Source organism: Protopterus annectens, chromosome 8.part1 (genome assembly GCF_019279795.1).
Source record: "Protopterus annectens isolate FY-2018-M chromosome 8.part1, PAN1.0, whole genome shotgun sequence".
Lineage (NCBI taxonomy): Eukaryota > Metazoa > Chordata > Ceratodontiformes > Protopteridae > Protopterus > Protopterus annectens.
Window position 1 is genome coordinate 141,481,837 of NC_056742.1, and position 27,611 is coordinate 141,509,447.

The 27,611-nt window shown below is 39.0% G+C and overlaps 1 protein-coding gene across 2 annotated transcripts in view; it reads right to left on the reverse strand.

Moving 5' to 3' along the window:
- PLCG2 (phospholipase C gamma 2) overlaps positions 1–27,611 on the reverse strand; it is a 1,878,649-nt gene that overhangs the window by 582,979 nt on the left and 1,268,059 nt on the right. For both annotated transcript variants that reach the window (XM_044081788.1, XM_044081789.1), the window contains exon 13: positions 5,579–5,664. In XM_044081788.1, the coding sequence (XP_043937723.1) occupies positions 5,579–5,664 (86 nt within the window). The remainder of the gene's footprint in view (positions 1–5,578; positions 5,665–27,611) is intronic.

Sequence of the window (27,611 nt, forward strand, 5' to 3'; positions counted from 1 at the left end):
TTCTTTTTTAAAGCTGTTGTAGTTTTTGATATTTTGGATATGTGAGGGGAGTTTGTTCCAGGCTTGGGACACTGTAGAGTAGTTTGCTGATGTTTTTATTAGCGTTGTATACGTCAAGAAGGAATTGATTTGACCTACAGAGAGTACATTTAGGAGTGCAGGGGGAGATTAGAGAAGAGAGGGAAGGACAGGTGGATGGATTATTCAGTAAGGAGTGAGTGATCTGTAGCTGGGATAGGAGCAGTTGTTGAGGGACTTCAAGTTAGTAGCTTAGTGTTCAAAACAGTATCAAAATGGATTATTCAGTAAGGAGTGAGTGATCTGTAGCTGGGATAGGAGCAGTTGTTGAGGGACTTCAAGTTAGTAGCTTAGTGTTCAAAACAGTATCAAAATGGATTATTCAGTAAGGAGTGAGTGATCTGTATCTGGGATAGGAGCAGTTGTTGGGGGACTTCAAGTTAGTGGCTTAGTGTGAGAAACAGTATCAAAACCTTTTGAGAGGTCAAGGAACAGGCAGGAAACAAGTCGATTTTTGTCTCTAGCTTCAGCAATAGTATGGGTGAAGGATAGAAGTGCAGTGCAAGTACTGTGACTCGGCCTAAAGCCATGTTGAGTGGGGGTTAGAAGGTTTTCATGAGTTAGGTATTTGAGTAGCTGGTTGTGAACACATTTCTGGAGGATTTAGAGAGTGGAGAGAGAATGGCTATGGCCATGAAATTGATAGGATCTGTGGAGTTACCTCCTTTGTGTAAAGGTATGGTGTAGAAAGATTTCCAGATGTCAGGAGCAGTAGATTCTTGAATTGATCTATTAACAAGTATAGAGATAGGTTAGGCTACAGACTCAGCTGCTAGTTTAAGAAAAAGTGAAGGTAGATTATCAGTAGAAGGGGAACATGGTTTTAGTTTAAGCAGAAGTGATTTTATATAAGCAGTAAAGACTGGTTTAAAGGAGAAGGGGGTGGTATTGGTGGTAGTGGACGAGGTGGGAGGAGGATTGTTAACTTGGTCAGTGTGGGTTAGTTTATGGATAGATTCTGTGAAGTGAGTATCAAGAACTGTGGCAGTTTCTAGAGGAGTATTGTTAGGAAAAGGGTTAGGGGTGGTAGGCTCTAGAGAGTATAAGATTTTATTAATGGTGTGCCAAAATTTTATTGGGTTATGTTGATGAGTGGATTGTGCATCATGGTAAATTTTTTTTCTTATCTTTGTTAATTTGCTTTTTGATGAGGTTTCTAAGTCCTTTATATTTTTGGAGCACCATAATGGACTTGTTTTTTAGCCATTGTTTCTAGATGCTGTCTGTTTTTTTTCATAAGGGAGTGAGAGTCTTTAATGAGCCAGGGGGCTTGGTTATTTTTTATTCTAGTTTTTCTCAGTGGTGCTAGGGAGTTAAGAATACTGAGGAAAGTGTGACTAAATTCTAAAGCTGCTTCATTGAGTGGGAGGTATCGGAGGTTGGACCAGTTTACTACAGAAAATGTATTGTTAAAGGTTGCAGAATCAAAGCTAGAGAGGTTGCGGCAGTCTCTGTATAGGTGGGACTTGGGAATTTGAAGAGAATGTCTTTGCACATATATAGGGAGGTGATCACTTAGGGAGTTGGGTAAAGTACTGGGGTTATGGTAGAGTTTGAGATTGGAGATTATGATCCAATCCAGGATGGAGCTGTTGTTTTGAATTTTACTTAAGTGGATAGGTGCTGTAATTAGTTGATTGAAGCCATGGAGGTTAATACTGTGATTAGGAGAGTTGGTTGCTATTTTTTTCCAATCAATATTGACATCCCCAAGGATAATTGTTTCATAGGGTATATGGGAAGAAATCCATTACAGGACAGTTTCAAGGATGGGTATGTTATTTCCAGGTGGTATACAGATGGCTAATAAAGCAAATTTCTTTTCGGGATTTAAATGACAACTAAGAAAAAGTAGCTCATTTGGGTGGAAGTCTGGGAGAGGTATTGTAAGGGGGTATAAGTTAAGTTGCTCAGAGTACAGGATAGCTACCCCTCCTCCTTTTTAGAGAGCCTGTATTGACAGTAGATATTATAGCCTGGAGGGGAAGATTTCAGAGTTAGAGATATGAGGTGCAAGACATGTTTCAGATAGGGTTAATATATGTGGAAAGTAGTGGGCTATTCAAGAATGCAGGTCAGTTATCAATAAATTGCTTATTTGGTACTTTTTTAAAATATTTATCTGTGTATCTTTTACATTTTTCTGCTTGTGCTGATATTTTTAGTTTATTATTTGTGATAGTGCATGATAAATCCTGATCAGTTATAATACTGTACATTGCTTTTATCACATCTTTCTTTCTGAGTATTATTGTTGATCCGTCCCCTCTTCTATACTCTTCTAACAGTGACACTTCTTATCATAATTGCTTTATAGTATTTTTTATTCAACACTTCCATGATGGCATTCACTTTCTTCCCTTCCTTTCTCTTACTACACTGTGTTCTTGTGGTAGAATTTTATCTGTTATTAATTTAGCTGCACAATAATATATCCTGTTTACTTCTGTTATATTGCATGGATCTCTCTGGGTAGCCTTAATTACTGTGTTCATTTGTTCTATTAAACTTCTGATTTTTGTGTTTTACTGACCTTCTGGAGTCTATTTCTTTCATTTATCTTAATGTGTCTATCTATCTCTATTAAATCAAGCAACTCTTCTCTTAGCTCATTTTCTTCTAAACTGAGGGCACAATTTTTGCACTCCATCACTGCGGGCATTCTGTAGAAAGTTCTGCAGCATCTTCATGTGGCACGTTCTCTTCAGTTTCACCCTGTATCATCCATAGATTCCTGTTCTTTTCCTTGCTGTATAGCTCCAACCAAACCTTTGTACTGGTTTCCTATGGAAGGCTCCAAAGTATCTTCATATGTCAACTGATTAGATGCTTCCTGCTACACTGTTTTCTCTTTAATTTGGGTGTCCATTGCTCTCTCCTGTTGTGTTATCAGACTTAAATTTTTGTACACCAAATCTTTCACTTTGCAAGTACTCCATAACTTCATCTTCTGTTTCTTTAACTTCAACATTACTAATCCTCTTTTCTACTTTCCCTCTTTGTTTTCTTATTTTTGTATTGTAACATTTTTCCACAGCCGGATGTCTTTGCCTGTATTTCTCTTCAAATATCTTTGGTGCTGTTCTTTTTGTATTGATTAGTTTTCTTTTCCCCTTTGCATAAATGCTGCACCATATTAAATCTCTTTTTCTTTCCCATGTTCATATTTCTTCTTCAGATGCCTCCTGCTCCTCATGTTTCTCCTTACTTTGGAGATTAGTTGTTCCATCATGCTGTGATATGACCTGTATTAAGACTTTCTGCACTGAATCCTTCACTTTGCAAATATTCAGCTTCTATTTTTTTAACTTCTACTTGACTAATCTTCTGGTCTACACTCCATCTTTGTGGCCTTATTTTTTTATTGTCAAAGCTTCCGTATCTGGATACTTTTGCCTATATTTCTCATTGAATATCTTTGGGGCTGCATCTTCCTCCTGGGCCTGGCCTAGCCCCATTGTAGGAATGTTTTTGTGTCTTGAGGATTCTACACTGTCATTTTTTTCCAGTCCTGGTACCAGTGCACCTACCAGGATTGGGCACTTTTTTATCGTGGGACTTGTGCACCCAGACATCTTTATTTTTTAACCTACTTCTATTTTTTAACCTACTTCTGCCCATGATATATGCTATATAAAATACAGTCTATATATCAGTGTCATCTTGGTGAGATACTCACCAAGACTTGACGATAAATTCACTTCTAGCAATACTTCTCTCCTTTTGCTGATTTTATCATCTCTCCATTCGGACGCTGACATGCAACAATGGGAGACATACAATGGAGATTCATACATGTCTCTGTCAGTTGCCTACTTATTGTGAGCCACATTATGGTACTGTGTAGGGGAGAAGCAACTGATTGTAGAATTGAAGGTTGGGAAAAGACTCCACTTAGTTTGTACACCCAAATATGATACACAAAGCAATCTGATTATATTCCAAAAGTGAGAGAAAGAAACAACCTTTTATAATTTGGGTATATATAAGAATATGTAAGAATATAGCTATAACAAACTCCACTTATCTTAACTATTATCTGGCACTTTATTACGCACTTTATTATGCAGGATTAAGTCTATGAACTGCTAATGAGCTTCTTTCTTTAGTCCTAGGCATGATTCCCTCAGCCTCCATTTACCTATTATATGACTATGGGCAAGACATGCTTGGGGGCCTCAACCCAGCTGGGTACCCTGGTTAAATTATGCCAAAGCAAAGAGCAGAAACAGTAATGCATCTTTAAAAGCTAAGCTTTCTAAAGTCAATTACTTTTTCCAATTTGTTTTCTTCAGATGACTTCTCCATGCATCTGCTATGTAAATACTTGTAAGATACTGCATATAAATTAGTTGTAATAACCATATTTTTGTTACTTCAAGCAGGTTTGATTCCTTTCACTTCCACCTGCCAACTGCATGACTCTGAGCATGTCACCTAACCCGACAGTGCTCCTACATCACCCCTAAAGAAGGACACTTGGAATCTGTGGGCTTACCTGGTTAACAAAAGAGTAGAATAGAATTATATTCTAAGTATGCAAAGATTTCTAGCATATATTAAAGCTGATAAAAGTGTAATGTATTCTGTTTTCTGTTGCATGCTTACTGCTGGTACCCTATACCATGTATGACATTAAATGCTATTGTAGTATTTGTGTGACAAAATCACCTTGCATTTATGTTTACAATTTATGTCCCTGTCTCTTCCTTTTCACCCATTCATGACTGAAAAGGGTCTTTGGACCAGCTCACCTACTCATTAAGTAGTACAATCAGTGTGATATGGTGAGAAAGCACTATAAACTATTTAAAACACACATTCCATATTTTGCTTTTTGTGATTATATATTTATAAATGTGTCTTCTACTCATGGTGCTTTGGAAATTAATTTTTAACTATGGCAAAACAGACTTTTGCATCTGTTTTACTAAGTCGATAGGATCTCCATTAAACTGCACTTCTGTGAGTTGAGAATTTTCTAACTGCTGCAATTTTTCTTTCACACACCACTACTATTACAATACTACAATATATTAATATATTAATATGATAATAATAATAATGTATTACAATACTTGAGTGAATGACTTTAAAAGCTACAGCTAAATAGTAAAGGGTTTTAGTGTACAAATGCCACTGTTTAATTGGCATCTTATTTAGCCATTTCTTCCTGATTTATCATTTACAAGAGCTGAAACAAAGACAAATATACAGTTTTAGCTGACAAGTGTAAATGCAATTTCTCATTACAAGCAACATGTAAGGTGTGATGCTTTACTAAAGAATTTGCATGTTTGGCACTTGTTAAGACTGAGGTAGAAGAAAGGAAGCAAAAAAAGTACCACCTCCTCCTTTTGCAGGTGTGGGAGGAGATTTAACAAAAAAGAAACAGGAAGAAAAATTAAAGACAATTATGCTAGCTTGCAAAGCTTTCTAGACTTTTGGTCATAACTGTTTTTTGTTAAAGAGTAAGTAATGTTTAAGAACTGGTACTTACACTCAACACACCGGCATCCCATTCTAAGACATCTTATGTAGGCTTCAGGTGAAGATTCACTTCGAATCTGATCTCCTGTGAGGTATCTTTATTAAGGCAAGAAAATAAAAACAGATGTTATCTTGTTCTGTAAATAATACATTTTATAATTGCCTGCTTAAAATATACTTATTGAAGACAGTAGTTTCAGTGAAATGTCTGAGAACAATGCAATATAATGAATAACAGAAATGATTCTTTTGGAAATTAATTCTTTTAATACAGCTGTTAAACCCTTTCATCAACATCACGTCACAATGTTTCATGCATTTGGATAAAAGGTTATAATAGCAATAGATCTGAAGATAGTTGATATAGGTAAGGCATCCTTTGATTTCTAAATGTGTCAGCTTCTTCATTTACGAACTAAGTAGTGAAATAATTTTCATAGCCCCAAAAAACCCACATCTACCCCAGGCAACTACCACATTGACAACATCCCCCTAACAGTTGACTTTGGAACAACATGTCTGATGTTGTAAGAAAGTCCTTCTGTATTCCACAGCTTATAAACAAAGGGATTATGTCTAGATCTAGGGATGTCATTGTTCCCCTTTACTCAGCCCTCATTAGGCCAGTCATTTAATATAATGCCCCCTTTAGCATGTATCTGTCCAGATACATGTAACAAATGAAATGCCACAGAGACACCTTACTAAAAGGACACAAGGCCTAAACAACATGTCCTACATGCACCGGTTCAAAGCCCTGTCACTATACTCTGTATCCTACAGACTGCTAAGAGGAGACCTGTGTCTGGCATACAAGGCATCCTCCAACATAATACTAATAGATTATCTGTACATCAAAAAGTCAAATGTCATCAGAAATACTTGGTATTGCGACATCAACAGAATGGTTTGGAGGGACAGCTATATCTTGCAGAGGATACAGCTGCCCTGGAACATACTCCCCATTCACATAAAACAAAGTTCACCCCTGTCCATATTCAAGAGCAACTTGAATCTATGGATGGGAAACAGAAACTCTACCATAGGACTGACCCCTGTACTACTAATAGGTTCATAGGTTGGTACTAGGCTATCGGCCCTAGGGCCTATACAAGCCTAGTCATAACAATCCCCAATAATGGGAGAGAGACAGCTCCTAAATGCTTTATCCCATGCTTGTTTCCCTCATATTATCTGTGGTATGACCCCTGCTATTATCATTATGTTAATATATAACTATAGACCATGGATGGGTAAAGCACATCTCTAACCAAACGGGATAAACAAACACATAAAGGGAAAGTGGCTAGGCTTAAAATGGCCTTCAAGGGGAGCTATACTAGTACTTTACCTATGAAAATATAAAAACCATTAGTAGCATCACAGTGTAACAGAAATCCAAATAACAAAAGCCACACTGTGTCCCCACCACAGAACTCACTCTACTGGACCTTTGTTTGGGAGCTTTCATCTTAAAAACCAAGATGACTTCAGAAAAAAACAAAGCTCTAAGAGAAACTCCATTTTAAATATTCAGTAATCATGTGCTCAGAATCATTTGCTAAAAAGTCAAGTGGATAAAAACATCATGTGGTAAAAAAAGTCATAAGGCATCTATAAAACAATAAATAAAAAAGTTATATACAACGATTAACATTTTTGAAAGTTTTTTTTAAAACAGAAAATGATATTACAACATAAAAATAGTAATTTACATTTTTGCTGCCATTATTTTAAGAATGCTATCAACACTGATAGATTTATTTAACCCTGAAGGTGGTTAGCATTAAGTCTGAGCTGCCAGTAAAGTTCACAGTAGTCCAAAAATGTTTCCCAACTTTACCTGCCTGAAGTCATATTAATTTTTCCCAGCACCATGAAAGTGAACTTGGAAAACATTTTGGAGCATGTTTACTTAATGCATTATTAGTTGAATCCTTTCTGATGTTCTAAACATATATTCTTTCCCTTATGCTGTCTTCATCAGATACCATTGAATAAAACAAGGTTGCTTAAATATAATATAACATCAGGAAAGAAAAAAATGAGAATACACTAGCCCATCATATCAAGCTGCATATCACCCATAACTTTAAATTTAGGGCCACCAACCACACCATTAAAGATATAAGGGGTGGTTCCAAGGTCCTTATTATTATTAGAGTGGCTGGAACTCATGTGGCAAATCTGCTTGGATGCTTGCCATTATCCAGGTTTAAATGAAACATGCTCCATACAGTGCCTCCAGAGATTAAAGAATCTAACTAGATAAAGTTAAGGTAGGGGAGGGTATTACGATAAAAACCAAAACTAATTCAAAAAATTACAAAATTTATAAGATCTAATCCATTTTTAAATATTTTCAAATATTTTTAAACATTACGCAACAAGCAGATGCGGAGACTAGGTACTAATATCCTTTCCATATCCTAAGGTGAGGAAATGATCAGTTATGAGATGGTGAGGAAATATGAAAACTTTAAGACATGTAGGTGTATACATATGTATTGTTTACTACTGTCTATTTATTTGTTTGTTTATTATTATTGTTCATTTCTACTATGACTGGTCATATTGCTGTATTGTTTGTATTATTCCAACTACGTTTGGTATGTATATTTAGTAGGAGGTATAAGATAGGGCATATAGTATTTATGAGACAACGGAAGCTGTACTGTGGTTATTGTTGTGCACTGAGAGCATATTGTATTAGGAAAGTTTACTATTCTCATTATTTCCTTTTTTCCTTTCAGTCTGCTTTTCAGTCACCTATTAAATAATTAAGCAATTAAAGAACAGGGTGGGAAGAGAGTATATAAGCAACCTTGCTTTATTCAATGGTATCTGATGAAGTCTAGTTATTAACTAGATGAAGAGCGCTTCATTTTCCTGAGTTGTTTTATCATTTTTACTATTACTACTTCTATTAAAGTCCTGTACATCTGTAGTTCCCGTGGTTCATTTATTTCTCGTTCTACAGTTGGTCATTCCATTTTGCTTAAGTTAATGAACCTGGCTGAAAGGGAATCATCCCCATGAGAGCCTTCCTGAACCACTTTAAACTTAGGTCATGTAGTGTGACTGATAAAAGATCTTTGATGTCAATAGTCACTAGGATGGTATCTAAACAGAAGTCCACTTTTTTGACTTCATGTAAAAATTGTCAGGAATCTTTCAGCATCTGATGAAATCTTTTAGTGGTGTTTTTAATTTGAAGTTAATAAACTTGGCAAGTGATTCCATTTTCAAACTCCCCCTTCTACAACAACCAGTGTTAGTGGTGTGTTATTTAAGTTCTTCATAGCCATTATGTAATGTGGGCTCATCCATAAGCAATTCCTGAAGCCATCCTCTGTGTGTATGGGTCCCAGTAGAGAAAAAAAAAACAAAGGAGGAAGGTACAGAAATAGAAGAAGAGAAGGCAGCTTGAATATCTGCAGAATTAGCAGTCAGCACAGTGTTAGATGTAGCTACACCAGACCTGTCTTCATGTACAAATGATGTAGCACTCTGGTTTTGCATAACATCCCTGCTTACAACATTATTCCTGGGCCAAGAAAAATTTTTCCCTTTTCTAAAGTCAAACATATCATGTTGCAGTTTCTTTAGTTTAGCACTCTGCAATCTGGCATTGTATGCTGCTATATTATTATCCATTTCATCAATGCTTAGCCTATGAGTTTCAGAGCAAAATTTAGTCAAAAAAATATTGTGTAGATTATTGATCTCACTAAGCAACAACGTTTCCATAGGTTTAGAAAACTCTATTAAAAGTCTCATATAATCAAAGCTTAGCTGTATGTATAGATTGGCACCATTTCAACAATTCAGGAAATGTATTGCCATAGGTAGGCATTTTCAATATACAAAGTCTTTGAGGGTCTACCTTATAGCACAAAGATGCTTCAAAATGCAAATGCTGCCACTGCAACCTCTTCAATTTAAAGATTTTATTTTCAAGGTCTTTCAACATGGTTATAAAACTTTCAAGAAGTACCGGATCAGTTTCTGGTTCTCCAGATCCTATATTAAGAGCATGGGAACACAACAATGAATTACCATCAACGGTCAAGACCTGATGGAAATGATCCAAATGCAAAATGGAGTTGCTTCCAGGGCTGTAGTCTAACTCAAGTTAATCTTCTTCAGCCATGTACCACTGGTTCACCATCAAACATGAAAATGAGTAAAGTAAAATATAGCAGGTAAACCAACAGATAAAGATTGAGATTCAAAACAGCTCAAAAATAGCATAAAAGAAAAAGCAAATCAACCAAACATGGCTAAGTTTAAGTAAAGTAAAGTGTGAAATTATTAAACATGCTGTTGTGTAACATAACAGGAAACAGTACTTGCAGAAGTCTATGCATTTACATTGTCTGCTAAGTGCTGCTGCCAGCTCTGGGCCTTTATCCTTAAAATTTTCATTCTCTTGGTCAACGTATCTATTAAATGTTAGGATGGTCTTAGCTTTTCTACCATTTAGGACGGTCTTAGCCTTTTCTACCTATTCTGTCATCTCATTCCACCTGTCTACCACATTGCTGGCAAGAAGGTTTCTAATCTCTCAACTGAACCATCTTCCCTTAATCATGTGGCTATGACTTTTCCTGCTTGCCCTGCCCTTCTGTCCAGAGTTATCATATATCCCCTTTAATGCTTTATGTTTACCAAAGATTGTTTACACGTTATGTTCCCATATCAAGTCCCTTCTATTTCTCCAGTTTTCTAACAAAAAGCCAAGCTCCTTAAGCCTGTCTTCATACACCACTCCCTCTCTTCCCCTCAAGATATTACTGCTTCCTCCTGCACCATCTCCTCTAGTAAGACATCATGTTATGTTGTCCTAGCTTGCCTTCATTCTTGATGGTTGTGTTTGGAACCAAGCATCGGTTCTGACTTGGGTGCATACTAAAGCTTGACAGCTTTTACTGGCTTGAGGTTACATCCTATCCCAAGATGCCTAGTGACTGTACCCAGATCTCGTTTGCCGCTTGAAGCTTCGGGATTGCTTTTTCGCTGGCTCAGGCTAAGTGGATATTTTCTTTAACTTTTGTGGCGTTCTTTGGTGGGTTTTTTAGTGGTAGAATAATTAATTTAGATAGTTGTATCCTTTCAGTGTTACCTTGCCTAAGTTAAAAGCTTTTTCGCTATTTGGTACTGATTTGTGTGGGCAGTCATCTTCCTAGGCCTTATATCTAATGGCTGCCCCTTTTTAGTGAGTGCATTTAAGTTAGAGGATTCCCTTTTTCTCCTCTTCCTTAACTTAGCCCATTTTAGTTAGAGGGCTATCTTTCCCCTATTCTAATTTCCAGGTTTCTCTGTTTAAGTTAGAAGCATCTCCTCAGGTTAGAGGAGTATGTAGTTTAAGTTAGAGACTCTCCTCTAATGCCTTTCCTTCTAACTTTCCTTTTCAAAAAAAAAAAAAAAAAGTTGGTTCTTTCTAGTGTAGTTGGTTTGTTGTAGTCTTACTGACCTGTTTTGCTGTGTTCTTGGACTTGTGTTTCAATTTACTATATTTTGTGACTTTATTACTGGTTGTGACTTTTTGCTTATAGTGACTTAATAGGATGTCTAAACAGTCTGGTTTTAAGAAGTGTGTTTCTTGCACACAAAAAAGGTCAATCACAGATGGACACACTAGCTGTGTATATTGCTTGGGTGCCATTCACCTGCAGAATTCCTGTTCTATTTGCCATGATTTTAGTTCAAGGGTCCTGTAGGAATGGAAAAAACAAACTGATACTCAGGGGGTCTATTAAAAGTGCCTTTTGAGTCGGCTGTTGAATGGACTCAGACCTCCAAAATGTCTGAGAAGTCACCAAAAACTTCTTCGGCTCCAACTTCTGAGCTGTCAAAAAGATATGAGAAAGTGGATTCTTCGGATCCTAAGTCTGTCGGTTCCAAAAAGGAAAAGTCTCCATTGGTTCCACCTGGAGTTTCAGAACCATCTCAGAGCCATAAAAGGAGCCGGTCACCTTCCTTGGATCCAGTTCATTTGGTGCAGCAGTCTCCTTTATTGCAATCGGTGGAGGGTGGCCACAAGTCTTTCACTCATTCCTCTTGGCCATCCAGGAGCCTTTCGGATGATGATGTGGAGCAGATGGTTAGAAAGTTGCTTCATACACCGTCCCTAGCAAAAATCTCACGAGCCCAGCCCAGATGGTCATGGAGCTGACTTCAGTAGCTGCTTTACCTTCTGTTCCTCCTCCGACTCAGTCGAGCTCAGAGCCAGAGGGCTTGGAGGTCCTGGTGGTGGAATCATTGGACCCAAAATCCATCCCTGGATTTTTGGTGCCAGCCTGTGCTCTGATCTCATCAATGTTGTCATCCATCGAGGGATCTGGGGGCTGAGACTCCCTCGTCGGTTCCGGGGGGGGGGGGGAGTTGAACCGGACTCTTGTCAGATCCGACTTTCCCACTCGGAGCTTTAGCGCAGGTGAGTTTGGCTCCCACATTAGCCTTGGAGCCATCCTCCTTGGTGCAGGGCATGTCCCCTGGTTCCTCAGAGTCGGAGGCTCTCCTGGCCCAGGATCATGTGCCTTTGATGTGATGAGGACTGTGCTTTCTTCAGAGACTGCTCCACCCTCGGCTCCAGCTACTCTTCACCCTAAAGGGTCAGTGTCAACCTCTACACTATCCCTCCAGCCCAAGCATAGGGAACCGATGCCCAAGGATGCCCCAATGGGTGAGACCCTCTCTTCTGAAACCTCCTTATAGCACTCCTTCAAGGAGGTCCCTTGGAAGAGAAATTGTAAGAGGAAACACATAGACTCCCCTGAGTCTGTCATGTCAGATACTGACTTAAAGGATTCAGAAGGGTCCCCACGGTTACCCTCTGAGGATGTCTCTTTTTCAGACATCTTAGAGATCCTGAACAGAGGGCTGGCTGGAAAACCCCCTCCCCTTCTGTAGATGAGTCAGTATACCTGGCGGCATTTGGTTCTCGACACTCCACCTCTTGGGTGTCTTCTCCTTTCAACCAGCTCCTGGGTGTAGTCAGTTGAAAGGCATGAGGCTCTCCAGAGTTGATGGAACCAGTTCCAAGGGGGCCCAACAAATTCATTATAGCCCCAGAGGACAAACAGCTTCTAACCAAAGGTGTACCAGTAGATGCTATGGTGGTGGCAGTGGCCACCAAGAAGGAATTAGCTGTGACTTTTTCATCTGTCCATCTGCCGAATAAGGAGTCATGAATGATGGAAAGATATGGGAAGCATATGTTCTCTTCAGTGGCCTTTACCCTTAGGTAGCTGAATTATTTATCCCATTTTACTAATCTTCAGAGGGATCTCCTCAAGGAGCTAGGAGATACCCTCCAAGGTGCTACAGCTGGGGAGGGTGGGTATCTGACAAGATAAGCTCTCAGTTTGCAACCTTAACCTCTATAACAAACTTCTCCATGCACCTCATTTCTTATACGGCTGATAGAGCGAGTAGGCCAGCAGGCACAGGAATAGCTCTGAGGAGATATTCCTGGATGCATCTTTGTGAGTTTGCTGAACCCTTTAAGTCTTCCTTTATTGACTCCCCTTTTGACGGCTCATCTTTGTTCAGAACAAAAGTTAAGAAAACTCTTACCAGGAGCAAACAAGATGGCAAGACTCTATCTGCCATAGGAGTACATTTCTCTGTCCCTATTAGACCTTATCCCAAAGGTCAGATGGGTGGAAAAATGTGGTTCCAGAAATCCAAAGGAGCTTTGCCAGACGCTCGTGGTGATTTTCCCCCCAGGGGCAGAGGGGGAAATAATGGAAGAAGCCGCCCTTGAGGCAGAGGGGGTCTTTAGAATCAGGACAACAGGGATACATTCTCTGGTAGGCCCTTACAGTGCTGCTGAATGCAGGCCCACCTGTCCACCTCTGGAGGCAGTCTAGGGGAGGTTATCAGTGTACCCGAAAGCCTGGCGGGACATCACTCAAGACAGATGGGTACGGTCAATCATATCCAGGGGATACTACATTCCTTTCTCTCTTCCACCCCTTCCACCAAAGTCTATCCCAGACATACCACCCAGTCAAAGGGATCAAGCAACTCTAGAAGTTCAAAGGTTACTAAGAAAAAGAGTCATCCAAGAAGTCCTCACATACCAAATCCGATCTGGAATTTACTCAAGGCTCTTTTTAGTTGCAAAAAAGACAGGGGGCTGGAGACCAATTTTGGATCTCAGCAGACTGAACAAGTTGGTAAAGAAAACAAAGTTCCAGATGGTGACACTACAGTCTATACTCCCTTTTTTGGGACAAGACAACTGAATTTGCTCCATAGATCTTCATGCATACTACCATATAAAGATGGACAGATGATCCAGAAGATATTTATGCTTCTGGCTGGAAGCCAGTCATTACCAATTCAGAGCTCTGCCCTTCCGTTTCACTACAGCCCCCAGAGTGTTTACCAAATGCATGGCAGTAGTTATGGCTCACCTGAGGCATCTAGCATTCCAGGTGTTTTGATACTTAGATGACTGGCTCCTGACCGCCACCACTGAGCATCTACTAACCAGGGCAAGAGACATCACCATTCATCTCTGTTCAGAGCTGGGCATTAACATAAGTTTTAAAAAAATCTGCCTTGTTGCCATCACAGCATATTACCTTTATATGGGCAGACTTAAACACAAAAGACATGGTCGCAAAATTGCCTCAAGAAAGAATTCAAACATTACGCCATCAGGTGTCAATATTGCTTATGAAGGAAAAAGTGCAGGCAAAATTTGTTCTCAAGGTTCTGGGTTCAATGGCAGCTGCAATAACATTAGTCCCACTGGCACGTCTACACATGAGAATATTACAGTGGCTACTCTTTGCTCAATGATCCATGCAGGAGTTGCCCATGTCACACGAGATTCTCATTATGAACACCTGCAAGAGGGACCTATGATGGTGGCTTCAGTCCATGCAGGTAACGATAGGCAGACCATTTGTTCTTCCCCAACTGGTAGCTACAGTGACCATGGATGCCTCCCAGATAGGGTGGGGGGGGGCATTATCTAGGGCAGACTATCCAAGGGACTTGGCAAGAACACGAATACCACTTGCACATAAACATCCTAAAGATGAGGGTGGTGCTACTGGTGTTGCATGCATTCCAGAGCTCTCTTACAACAGGTATGATTGCAATACAGACAGACAATATGTCCGTGGTGTGGTACATCAACAAATAAGGCAGAAACAGATCCTACCCCCTCTGTCGAGAGACTCAGAGTATGGCAATGGGCAATTTCTTCTCAATGCTTTCTGGGGAAATCCAACGTGATATCAGACAGATTAAGCAGGGCAATTCTTATGCCTCATGAGTGGTCCCTGAATCAGGAAATTGCAAACCAAATTTTTCGCAAGTGGGGCCAGCCTTGTAATGACCTCTTTGCCACAGCCATCAACACCAAATGCAGCAGCTCCTTTGCCCTAATTCCCTCTCTGGGGAGTCATCAAGGAATGCACTGTTCACGATTGGCCCCCGGGACTTCTGTATGCCTTTCCCCTGTTTCCATTGATACCCAAGGTCCTCCAGAAAGCCATATCATTGAGTTGCAGGCTAATTCTCATTGCTCCTTATTGGCCACATCAGATATGGTTCTGTTTTCTATGGCCCCATCTTCAGGAGGAGCCTTGGATCCTGAACCCAGTGCCAGATCTTCTGATTCATCGGTCAGGAATGCTCCGCCCTTCTATTCAAAGCCTCAAGCTGACAGCTTGGTTACTCCACTTCCCATCTTAGCCAGACTTCCAGAACTATCCCCAACAGTGCAACAGTTTCTGGTTTCATTGCACAAGAATACAACTAGAAAATTTTATGCAAGCAAATGGAAGAGATTTTCTTGTTGGGCTGACAAAAACCATATAGACCCCTTTACAGCCGCTATGTCTGAAATCCTGGAATTTTTAACAGAAACCTTTAATGAGGGTACAGCAGCAGCCACGGTATGAGTGCAACTTGCTGCCATATCAAACTACCACGTAGGAGACATGGGATCCAATATAATGTCTCACAGATTATGCAAAGCCTTTCTGAGGGCTACATTCCTTTTAAGACCCCCCATAAGAGAACCACCACCTCCTTGGGACCTTAATTTCGTGTTATCATCTCTAAAGTCTCCCTCCTTTCAAACCAGCCTCCTCTTCCCCACTAAAGTTCTTATCTTGGAAGAAAGTCTTTCTAACAGTCATTACTTCTGCGAGGAGGGTTTCAGAACTGCAAGCTCTGTCTATCCATCCTCCCTATCTGATTTTCCACGAAGACAGAGTTTCCCTCAGGACAAATCCTTCCTTTATGCCAAAAGTTTGTTCTAAGGCAATTAAAATCAGTCCATTGAGCTTCCCGTATTTTTCTCCAATCATGGCAACAAGGCAGAATACATGCTTCACCAATTGGATGTACATAGGCAGCTATGTTTTTACTTGCATAGGACAAATGAATTTAGGCAATCTGACCAACTGTTTGTTTCATTCTCAGAAAACAGAAAAGGAATTTCAGTGTCAAAAGTCACCTTATCAAAATGGCTTACAGACACCGTTACTTATGCCTATAACTCTCAGAATAAAGAGCTGCCAGGAAAAATTAGAGGACATTCAACCAGAGCTATGTTGACTTCCACTGCCTTTCAAGCTAGGCTCCCTTTGGATTCAATTTGTGCTGCAGCTACATGGGTTAATCCTCATACGTTTATCACTCTACAAAGTAGATGTGGCCTCCCAGAACAGGGCATCCTTTGGTTCCACTGTTTTGAAGAGTTTACTCCCTTGAGCCACCCAAGAGAGAAGGTGCTGGGGACACTGTCTGAATCATCAAGAATGAAGGCAAGATAGGACAACGTAACACAAAGAAGTTATGTACTCACCATAACATTCCATGTTTGTTGTCTATAATCCCGCCTTCATTCTTGCATCCCACCCTCCTTCCCCCTTCCTGGAGGATCGAGAGGAATTTTCTGAAATTGGCTGTAATTTTCCTGATTCTCTTCATGCCTTAGGAATTAGGGGCAGAGGATCTGTTGTAATTCTTATATTGGGTGGCATAGTCTAGAGATTAGTTCTCTCAAACAAGATCTGGGTAAAAGTCACTAGGCATCTTGGGATAGGATGTAGCCCTAGGCCAGTAAATGCTCTTGAGCTTTAGTAGGTGGCCGAGTTGGAACCGATGCTCGGTTCCGAACTTAATCATCAAGAATGAAGGAGAGATTATGGACATCAAACAAGGAATGTTGTGGTGAGTACATAACGTCTTTTTTCTCCTTATAAGGCCCCAGGACACTGTGCTATATTCCATCTATCCTACAACGGTGCAACAGTGTAGGATTACCAGATTCTCAGTCCCTGGATGATATACCCTTGAATATACGCAGCAGAGTATGATTTTCCTTGCTGCTGTTGTCAATTTACAGTGAACCTGATAGTTCATATTTTCTGCAACAATAACCCCTCCTCTGGGTTTTTGATACTAACCCAGGAAGGTTATATTGCACCCTTGGCTTGTCATTTCACAGGTGTCTTTACAGGAACTTGAAATGGTTGAAGTGGAGCCGACACCTCTCAGATCACAATTCCAACCTTTTCTGGTCTCTTACTAGGTTTGCATTCCAACCCTGGTATCATCTACAAAAAGATTGTTCCATTTTTCCATGCTCTATGTAAGGTCAGAAACAAATATATTAAATAAGTCTAAGCATATGACCAATCCTTTTAGGAGATCACCTGTCACCTTTACCCCATCTGTCACTACAACTCTCTACTCCCTGCCTTTTAGGCATTCATTCATCTCCCTCATGGTTTGCCTGTTCCTAACCCTTTGCTTTTTCAAGAAGCCTACAGTGGTGGCCAAGACATTGTTTATTCTTAAGTTTATTAAGGAATATACATAGGGTTGTCTCTGTTCCCCTATGTAGGACCCTAGATATAGAACTGAATAAAGTTAGTCTGAAAGGATCGCCCCTAATGAACCCATGCTGGAATTCACTAAGCAGCCTGTTCTTTTCCCAAACCTTTCTGAGGTTTGACTTCAACACTGCTTCTGTCAGTGGTCTTACTGGTCTACCGACCTGCAGTTGCCTGGTTTCTTCTTTGCTATGCCTTTGTAGCTGGATACCACCTCTGGGATCCTTGGGATCAATTGAAGAGCTCTGTTAGAGGATGAACAGGTGTCTCAGTAGTCCTGATGAAGCTCTTGTTTGGGATCCATTCAAGCTCCTACTCTGTGATGTCCTCCCTAAGGGCCCCCAGCGTTTTCTTCAGTTCCTTAGTTATTATGAACTTGTGCATCTACTCCCTTCTTCCCTCTCTTCTTCCATCCCAAACTGGTATAGGTTCATAGGTTCATACTAGGCTATCTGCCCTAGGGCATTTATAAGCCTAGCCAGAGTGTGTGTGGCTTTCACCACCCCTTAGGATGAGAATACTATACCCATTAGTTTGCTGTGCCTCTGTCCAGCAGTGACACAGAGATGATTCCCGGGGTAAACCTACGATCTACTATCCACTCGTCAAGATTTCTCTTGAACAGAGTCAGTGAGGGGCTCTGCCTCACATGGACTGGGATTCTGTTCCATAGTGTAGGGAGTCTCTGGGTGATGAATCTGTCCCTCCAGCACGTCCTATTTATATCCGTGTTGAGGTTTAAGTCTCTTGCTCTCGTGGCTCTGGTGGATTTGGATTTTTTGAGGTGGAGCATGTCCATTAATTCCGGGTTGGACATGGCCTTGTATGTCAGGCACAGATCACCTCTGAGCAGATGGTATGCGACTGAATAGAGCTGGAGTTTCTTCAGTCGGGCAGTGTATGACATATGTTTCAGCCCCTTTATCCTTTTGGTGAGGAACTTTTGGGGTCTTTCCAACTGCTGCAGGTGTCGGGTAAGGTACATTCCGAATGGGGCGTTGTACTCAATCATTGGTCTGATAAGTGACGAGTACAGGGGTACAATGACTTCTCCTGATCTGGATGTGAATCCCTTCATGATCAGGTGGGCAATGTAGAAGGTCTTCCTAACCACTTTGGCAATGTGAGTGTCAAAAGAGAGGTTACTGTCAACTTGGGTCCCCAGGTCCCTGATAACGTCTTCCGTGTTTAATGGATTACCACCTATGTGGTAATTAGGGGTTACCTTGTTTTTCCCAAAGGGTATGACTATACATTTTTTGGCATTTAGCTTAAGGCCATGGCTCTGGCACCAGTTATCCATTTCTATGAGACCTCTCTGGAGGATGTCTGTGTCTGATGGAGTGTTAATTATGGTGCCCAGTTTGCAGTCATCTGCAAATTTTGTCAGCCACAATCCCCCTATGTTTGCCTGCACTTCAGAAAAATAAATGCCGAGGGGGCCCAGGACTGAGCCCTGTGGGACACCACTCGTGACCAGCTTAGAGTCTGACATGGCACCAGCAACTCTAACCCTGTGGGTTCTGTCCTTGAGCCAGTTTGCAACCCATCTTGTGACATATGGGTTTACATCTAAGCTGGTGAGCTTTTCTATGATGCCCGAGTGGGGTATTGTGTCGAACGCTTTTGCTAGGTCAAGGTAGGCTGTGTGAACTGCCTTACCCTCATCAATGGCCTTAGTGACTGTTTCGAAAAAGTCGACCAAGTTCAAGAGGCAGGATCTGCCCTTGACAAAGCCAAATTGGGTAGGATCCAGTGTCTGTAGGTCCCCAATGTCTTTATTTATGAGTTCCATTATGATCCTCTCCATAGCTTTGCAGACAAGGCTCGTTAAGCTTATGGGGCGGTAATTTCCAGGGTCCGTAGAAGCACCGCCTTTGTGGAGTGGGACCACAGTTGCCGTACGCCATTCTTTGGGTACGTATCCTGTAGTAAGGCTAAGATTAAACAGTAGCCTTATGTGTGGGTTTAGTTCCTCATTGAGTTCGTGTAGCACACAGCCGGGGACACTGTCCGGTCCCATTGATGCTGTGTTTTTTGCTTTAGAGAGAGCAGCTCTCACCTGGGCATCTGAGATGTTTGGGAGGCTAGACTCTGGTGGGATAGATATTTCTCCTTTTGGGGGGGAGGGAGGGGAGAAATTTGCACTGAACCTGTCTGCCAGTATGTTGGCAATGTCTGTGGGTTCAGTGATTTTTGTATCATTTTGGACTAATTCTGAGCATATCTGGGAGTTTCCACCCAGGTTTCTAACATAGCTAAAGAAGGCTTTATGATTGTCTTTTGTGTCATTAGCGATTTTTCTCTCAAAGTTGGCCTTGGATGATTTTATGAGTGATTGTAGTTTTTTGCTAGTAGTGATCAGAGATGCCTTCCCTTTTAGGGATTTTGCTCTGTCATGTAGTAGCTTTCTCCTCTTGTTGTAGAGTTTGTTTATGGCTGGGGTCCACCAGACCGGGCGCCTGCCTTTGGTGGAAAGGGTCTTGATTTTATTAGGGATTGCTTGATCCATACATTCCTGGAGGTGCTCGTAGAAGGCATTTGTAAGGGTTTCAGCAGCGTGGGTTGTGGTTTCCACTGGCTCGGGGGCCTTGAAGGATACCACTCCAGTCTTAAGAAGTGTGAAGTTTGCTTTTGAGAAGTTCTTCACTGTGGTCTTTTTTGCTGGGGTTGGGGCGGGATGTGGATCTCCAGTGAGATTAATTTATGGTCTGATCTCACCAATGAGGGATATACTTCCGGTGTGGAGCATTTTGTCCCCATGTTTGTGATGATCAGGTCTAGTATATTTTCTCCTCTTGTGGGAATGGTGACTAGTTGTTCCATAGCATTTGAGTTTATGAACTCCAGGAACCTTTGGGCTAGGGTGTTGGGGCTTGTGTAATGTTCCCAGTCTATGTTTGGGTAGTTGAAGTCACCCAATATGATGGTGTTTGGAGAGACATTCATACTCTCCAGTGTCTTCAGGAAGGCTGCGTGGGTTTCCTGAGTTTGAGAGGGTGGTCTGTAGCATGCTACAAACTGTAGGTCAGTTTTACCTATGATTAATTGCACCTGGATGGTCTCTGATGCTTCGTGCGTTGCCACTAACCTGACCGGCTTAGAGTCTGACATGGCACCAGCAACTCTAACCCTGTGGGTTCTGTCCTTGAGCCAGTTTGCAACCCATCTTGTGACATATTAGTTTACATCTAAGCTGGTGAGCTTTTCTATGATGCCCGAGTGAGGTATTGTGTCGAACGCTTTTGCTAGGTCAAGGTAGGCTGTGTGAACTGCCTTACCCTCATCAATGGCCTTAGTGACTGTTTCGAAAAAGTCGACCAAGTTCAAGAGGCAGGATCTGCCCTTGACAAAGCCAAATTGGGTAGGATCCAGTGTCTGTAGGTCCCCAATGTCTTTATTTATGAGTTCCATTATGATCCTCTCCATAGCTTTGCAGACAAGGCTCGTTAAGCTTATGGGGCGGTAATTTCCAGGGTCTGTAGAAGCACCGCCTTTGTGGAGTGGGACCACAGTTGCCGTACGCCATTCTTTGGGTACGTATCCTGTAGTAAGGCTAAGATTAAACAGTAGCCTTATGTGTGGGTTTAGTTCCTCATTGAGTTCGTGTAGCACACAGCCGGGGACACCGTCCGGTCCCATTGATGCTGTGTTTTTTTGCTTTAGAGAGAGCAGCTCTCACCTGGGCATCTGAGATGTTTGGGAGGCTAGACTCTGGTGGGATAGATATTTCTCCTTTTGGGGGGGGGGGAGAAATTTGCACTGAACCTGTCTGCCAGTATGTTGGCAATGTCTGTGGGTTCAGTGATTTTTGTATCATTTTGGACTAATTCTGAGCATATCTGGGAGTTTCCACCCAGGTTTCTAACATAGCTAAAGAAGGCTTTATGATTGTCTTTTGTGTCATTAGCGATTTTTCTCTCAAAGTTGGCCTTGGATGATTTTATGAGTGATCGTAGTTTTTTGCTAGTAGTGATCAGAGATGCCTTCCCTTTTAGGGATTTTGCTCTGTCATGTAGTAGCTTTCTCCTCTTGTTGTAGAGTTTGTTTATGGCTGGGGTCCACCAGACCGGGCGCCTGCCTTTGGTGGAAAGGGTCTTGATTTTATTAGGGATTGCTTGATCCATACATTCCTGGAGGTGCTCGTAGAAGGCATTTGTAAGGGTTTCAGCAGCGTGGGTTGTGGTTTCCACTGGCTCGGGGGCCTTGAAGGATACCACTCCAGTCTTAAGAAGTGTGAAGTTTGCTTTTGAGAAGTTCTTTACTGTGGTCTTTTTTGCTGGGGTTGGGGGCGGGATGTGGATCTCCAGTGAGATTAATTTATGGTCTGATCTCACCAATGAGGGATATACTTCCGGTGTGGAGCATTTTGTCCCCATGTTTGTGATGATCAGGTCTAGTATATTTTCTCCTCTTGTGGGAATGGTGACTAGTTGTTCCATAGCATTTGAGTTTATGAACTCCAGGAACCTTTGGGCTAGGGTGTTGGGGCTTGTGTAATGTTCCCAGTCTATGTTTGGGTAGTTGAAGTCACCCAATATGATGGTGTTTGGAGAGACATTCATACTCTCCAGTGTCTTCAGGAAGGCTGTGTGGGTTTCCTGAGTTTGAGAGGGTGGTCTGTAGCATGCTACAAACTGTAGGGCAGTTTTACCTATGGTTAATTGCACCTGGATGGTCTCCGATGCTTCGTGCGTTGCCACTAACCTGGAGGTGTATCCTGTCTTCCTTTTTCTTTAAATACTACTGGATCTCCCCTCCTCATGCTTCTTGCAGAAAATTAAATTAAAGATTCTTCTTAGTTCCAACAGTTACCTTTCTGTTTGAGCCCTTCTAAACTGAATTTCTCAGTCTGTTTTATCTGCTCATTTTATATAATGGAGTTCTCCAGACTGCTGAGGCAGATTCGGGTCTTCAGTCATAATCACACTTTTTACTCCTGTCCCTCTTTTATCCTATCATTAAAACCCATCATCCCTGACAATTCCACTGGAAAAACAATACAGGGTACTATTATACCAATTTTTGCAATTCCTCCTACCAGCTTTACTACTGGGAAATGGGCAGTGAGCCTTCTCCCTCCATGTCCTGCTTCAGCTGCCCCAGCCCTCTTTCCCTATTTTCACAGTCCTCTGGATCCTTTTTCTAGAGCCCCACAACCTTTCTAATCCTAGAATCATTGTATAGGTACTAATAACTTAAGTATTATATGCATGGTTTATGCACTGGCAACACACTTGTTCAGTCAAATCATTTTAACCAGAGATAATATTGAAATATTTGCTTCTGTGCATGACAGAAGGTTTGATAGAATATGCTTTGCAGACATCTAAAAACGATGTATTTAAATTGAAAGTTTTACAGTGAAAAAATATATTTTTAGCAGAATATATTCAGGAAAAAAGTACCAACAGTCTAAAGTTTAAGCAAGTTTCCCAGTGCAATGTCTGAAAACTCAACCCTGCATAAGCACTTGAACTTTTTTTTTTTGACCGAGTGGGATGTAAACTAATGGGCATACAACTTAGGTATAATGATATGTTGATTAACAACTTGGTCACTGAATTTGAGTTACACATGATGGAGTGGTTTGTCTAGTTTAATCCACCTTATGAACAACTCTTATGAACAAATTTTTGAAAAATCCCAAAGAAAAAAAACATTCTTTAGTATAAAAATGATTATGCAGAAACAAAAGCATGCCCCACTAATATAGGAATTTTCAAACGGTGACTATAGGTAGTGCAGATGATTAAGACTCTGAGATGTAAATGAGCTTCCTCCCTTAATTTAAGAGTACAGGGTGTAATTTCTTCCACCAACAATTGCTTATTGTATGACTCTGAGCAAGTCACTTAACCAGTATTCCTGGGTCGTCAAGAAATGGGACACATTGGTGTGAGCTTTACGGTTTAACATACAGATGCAATTAAAAAAATAGATCTGCTTTTAATGAGAATGTTAGAAGTATTGTAGTTACTTAATAGTGTTGCTTTATGGCAGTAAAATAATGTCCCAGACTTGCCTAGTTTATCAAATTACACATATACATATCCATATGACATTTATATGAACTGAAATAAGTACTCATATTAACTCATAAAGCATACAACTCAGGTACATGAGAAAAATAAATGCATAATCCATAATATCAGATAACTACAATCCTGTTTGAAAGATTAGTAACTTGTTATTTAGTATAAGTATTGATTCATATAGACTTAATTGACTATACTGAGTTAGAAATAAGAATTCATTCATAAGATACAATGCTGACATATTAAAGTTCAGAACATATCTTAAGAAAATCAATTCTCATTTGCTTCTCTCTTTTAAACAATTGATAATGTACTTCTATGAGCAAATATGCAAATTTGCTTTGCTTCAGTTGACATAGTCATTACCAGTTCAACCTTTCTAAGATACTTGTTTCTGAAGAACAGTTAATGATACACTTATTCCATACAGAGAAGTCTGTTTGCATTAAAAATAACTATTATATATTAATTGAAAAACTTTCTACCACTGATATTATAATTGCAATAATTTTATAACAAATGGTTTATGTCCTTCTGATTACCAGTTCCTACATATGTTAGTGATTGTTAAAACTGATTACATGAAATGGTTTTGTTCAGAAAATTTTAAACTGTTAAATTGGTTGTAATAATATACACAGATTCATCATGAATAATTAAAAACTCATAATTTGAGTTCAATATATATAAGCTTGTTAGTTTGCTTACTAACTTTACTGGTAGTGAAGTATATACTGTATAATTTAATGGAGGTGACCATATTAATTATACCACTTATGCTATGTATCTTATACTTTATCCTTAAAGAAATTTTATTCATTATAGAATAAACTGAATAACAACTGATACTTATAAACATACAAGAATAGATAAAGAAATATCTATATCAGACAGAAAGATGATGGAAAATTAAATAATGAGATACAAGTCTTCAAACTATTATCAATTTACTGCCAGGCTCTGATAACCTCATATGTCAATTTAAATATAAAGCATTAGGCTAGATAGTGAGTGAAAGTCAGTAAAGTAAAGTTCTTCTATTACTAGACTAGGTGTTTCAATAATTCATTGTATATAGTTAGCCAAAATTATTTTGAACATCAATTCTATTATAAACTTTCTGCCATGCTGTAAACTCATCCTTTTGCTCTAAATAAATAGTGACTTATTCTTTTGCTTAATTGTGAATACTAGCAGAAGTGTTTATTTCATCAAATGTTACCTAACCTACCCATGGATTTAACATTGCATTGTTAAAATGAAATATTAATGGATTAAACAATCCAAGGAAAAGATCAAAACTGCTGCAATTCTGAAACACAAATAAGAAACAAGTTATATTTCTTCAAGAAATGCATATCAAACACTCAGATAAAGACAACTGAAACTAAGTAAACATATAACATTAGCTCAATCTATATTTAAAAGCATGAGAAGAGGAATTATGATATTACGGAAGAGAAATGTATTGTTACTTAGACAATATATAAATAAAAAGATCAAGATGGTCTGACATCTCTCGTAGTTATAAAATATAACAACAGACTATGGGCCTTAGTTAATCTTTACTCATTTCCTGGAATGAGCCTAAATTTAGCTAAAAACACTTAAATACTATACTCAATGGGCCTACATTTAGCGGGCCTATGTTAAATCATCAAACTTTTAAAAAAGTAAACGATGATTTATCAAACCCATGTAAGCGAAAGCTTACAATCTCGTACGCTTAGAACAGCAATTTTTTTCCAAGGGAATAAAAATCGCTGTTCCACAAAAAAATTTTTTTAAAACATTACCTAACTATACCAACTCCGAGATCACACTACAGTCATGAAAATGGCAAAGTATCAGAAGCGGCCAAGCGATTTCTTTCCCAGACAAAGAATTTGATATATGCAGTTTCGCTATTTTGCCTTTTCGTGCTTTCAAGTTCGATCAAGAGGTATTCGAAAGAATGCATTTTCTATCATTTAATAAGAACCCAAATTTAGACAAGAACACTTAGATATTATACTCAGTAACTCTAAAGGTAACCTAATATTAGGAGGTGATTTAAGTTGTCTGCTAAATAACTCAAGAGTCTAGTGCAAAAAGAAAATTAAGATCAACTTCTACTGCTAAAGCATTTAAAACTGGATGGAGACTGTTAATTTGAAATATATATTTAGTTTAAGAGACAACAAATCATTAGATTTTACCCACTATTCATTTAGAATGGCACTCAAACTAGAATTGATTTAACACTGTGCCATGTCCTACTTCTGATCATAATATTCTCATTTTAAAAACTAAAACTGCCTTCAAAAAACTGCCATTTATGACTAGAATTTCTGCTTAAATAATCAATTTAAAAGAATTCAAACCCTGGCTAGTTTCTGAAGGTGACTTTTATTTATTTATTTTTTATAAAAACAGGTAATATAGATGAAACCAACATAATTATGGTTTGGATTTCATTAAAAGTTTATATTTTTGGTGAATCCTTATCCTAGTACAAACAAAAATTAAAAGAATAGGAATCAGAGCTAGTGAACATACAGTCAGAACTTCAAAAAGCTAAAGCTAAACACAGAAGTAATGATAAATCCACAACAGATGTAACAGAATACTTAAGTAAAATTATTCTGACCTCCTATCACACAAGGCATCTTTAGCACTGGAAAAACTCAAAACTGTCTAATTTGCCATGTCACTGAAACACATATACAACCTATCCAAAAGGGGAAAAACTAAATATAAAAGTAATAATATTTTGGAAATTAAGAATATAAAAAACAAAATATACCTAGACATTGGAGATACCGGAGAAGTATTCAGACACTATTACATATCTTTAAATCAAAAAGCAAAACATGGACTCTAACATACATTTACACTCTGACCAATCACTTCTAAAAAAGATCCCACCTGAAAAAAATATAATCTGTTTGAACAAATCACTTACATAGATGTCTTTGATAAAAAGTAAACAACTTAAAGATAACAAAGTTCCTGGTATTGATGGAATAATATTTGAAATATATAGATTATTTTCTCCAAATATTATTACATTTTTTCATAAGACTCTTAGAGAAGTCCAGAAAAATTAAACAATTCTACCCTCATGGAAAACTCTCTGATCATTCCTATACTAAAAGAAAACAAGAATCCACAACTGTGTTCTTCCTACAGACCCATCAGACTCCGAAATAATGACTATAAAATTGCTATGTCCATTTTTACTGATAAACTAAATGAACCCTTATCCCAAATTATTAACATGGACCAGACTGGCTTCATAAACTAAAGACAAACACATGACAATATCAAAAGAATATTAACCATTACGGAGATTATAAATAACAGAAAAGAAGAAACTCTTTTCATCAATTTAGGTACCAAGATAGCCTCTGATTTTTTAGAGTGGCCTACCTATTTAAAACTTTAGAATTATTTGATTTTCCTTTACAATTATTTTCTCATTTAATAACTATATATGTGAAATAATAAAGCATACATTAAACCAGAACCATTAACCATTCACTTCTGAGTTTATTCCACTGAGTAGAGGAACAAAACAGGGTTGCCCTTTGGCTTCTGTTTTGTTTGTTATAGCTATTTAAATTTTAATAATTTTAGTTCAAGCTAATTCTACTTTAAAGGATACAGAAATTTCTAATAATTATAAGTCTAAAATTATGTTATTTGTCAAAGACATATTAACCCTTTCAAATTCACAAATAACATTAAAGGAAACTGGATTTCACTACTCAGGTCTTCATTCTAATAAAACAAAGACAGACTATCTGTTTAGAAATAAATATATATATATATATATATATATATATATATATATATATATATGAATGAAAATAATATCAGCGGCAAACAAACTTCATCCCTACAATACCTAGATATCACAATAATGGAAACAATAGAAGAAACAAGAATTATAAATTATAAACTACAAAAAAATTAGAAATCATTTCAAATCGTGGAATAAAATGATAATATCTTTTAAAGACAGATTATAATTAAATAATGAAATATATACTCAAGCCCTAGTCCTCTCTCTAGATAAACACAATTAAAACAGCTACTAAAATTCCCTTGGTTTCCACCCCCCACCAAAAAAAAGGCTACCTTTTAAGCA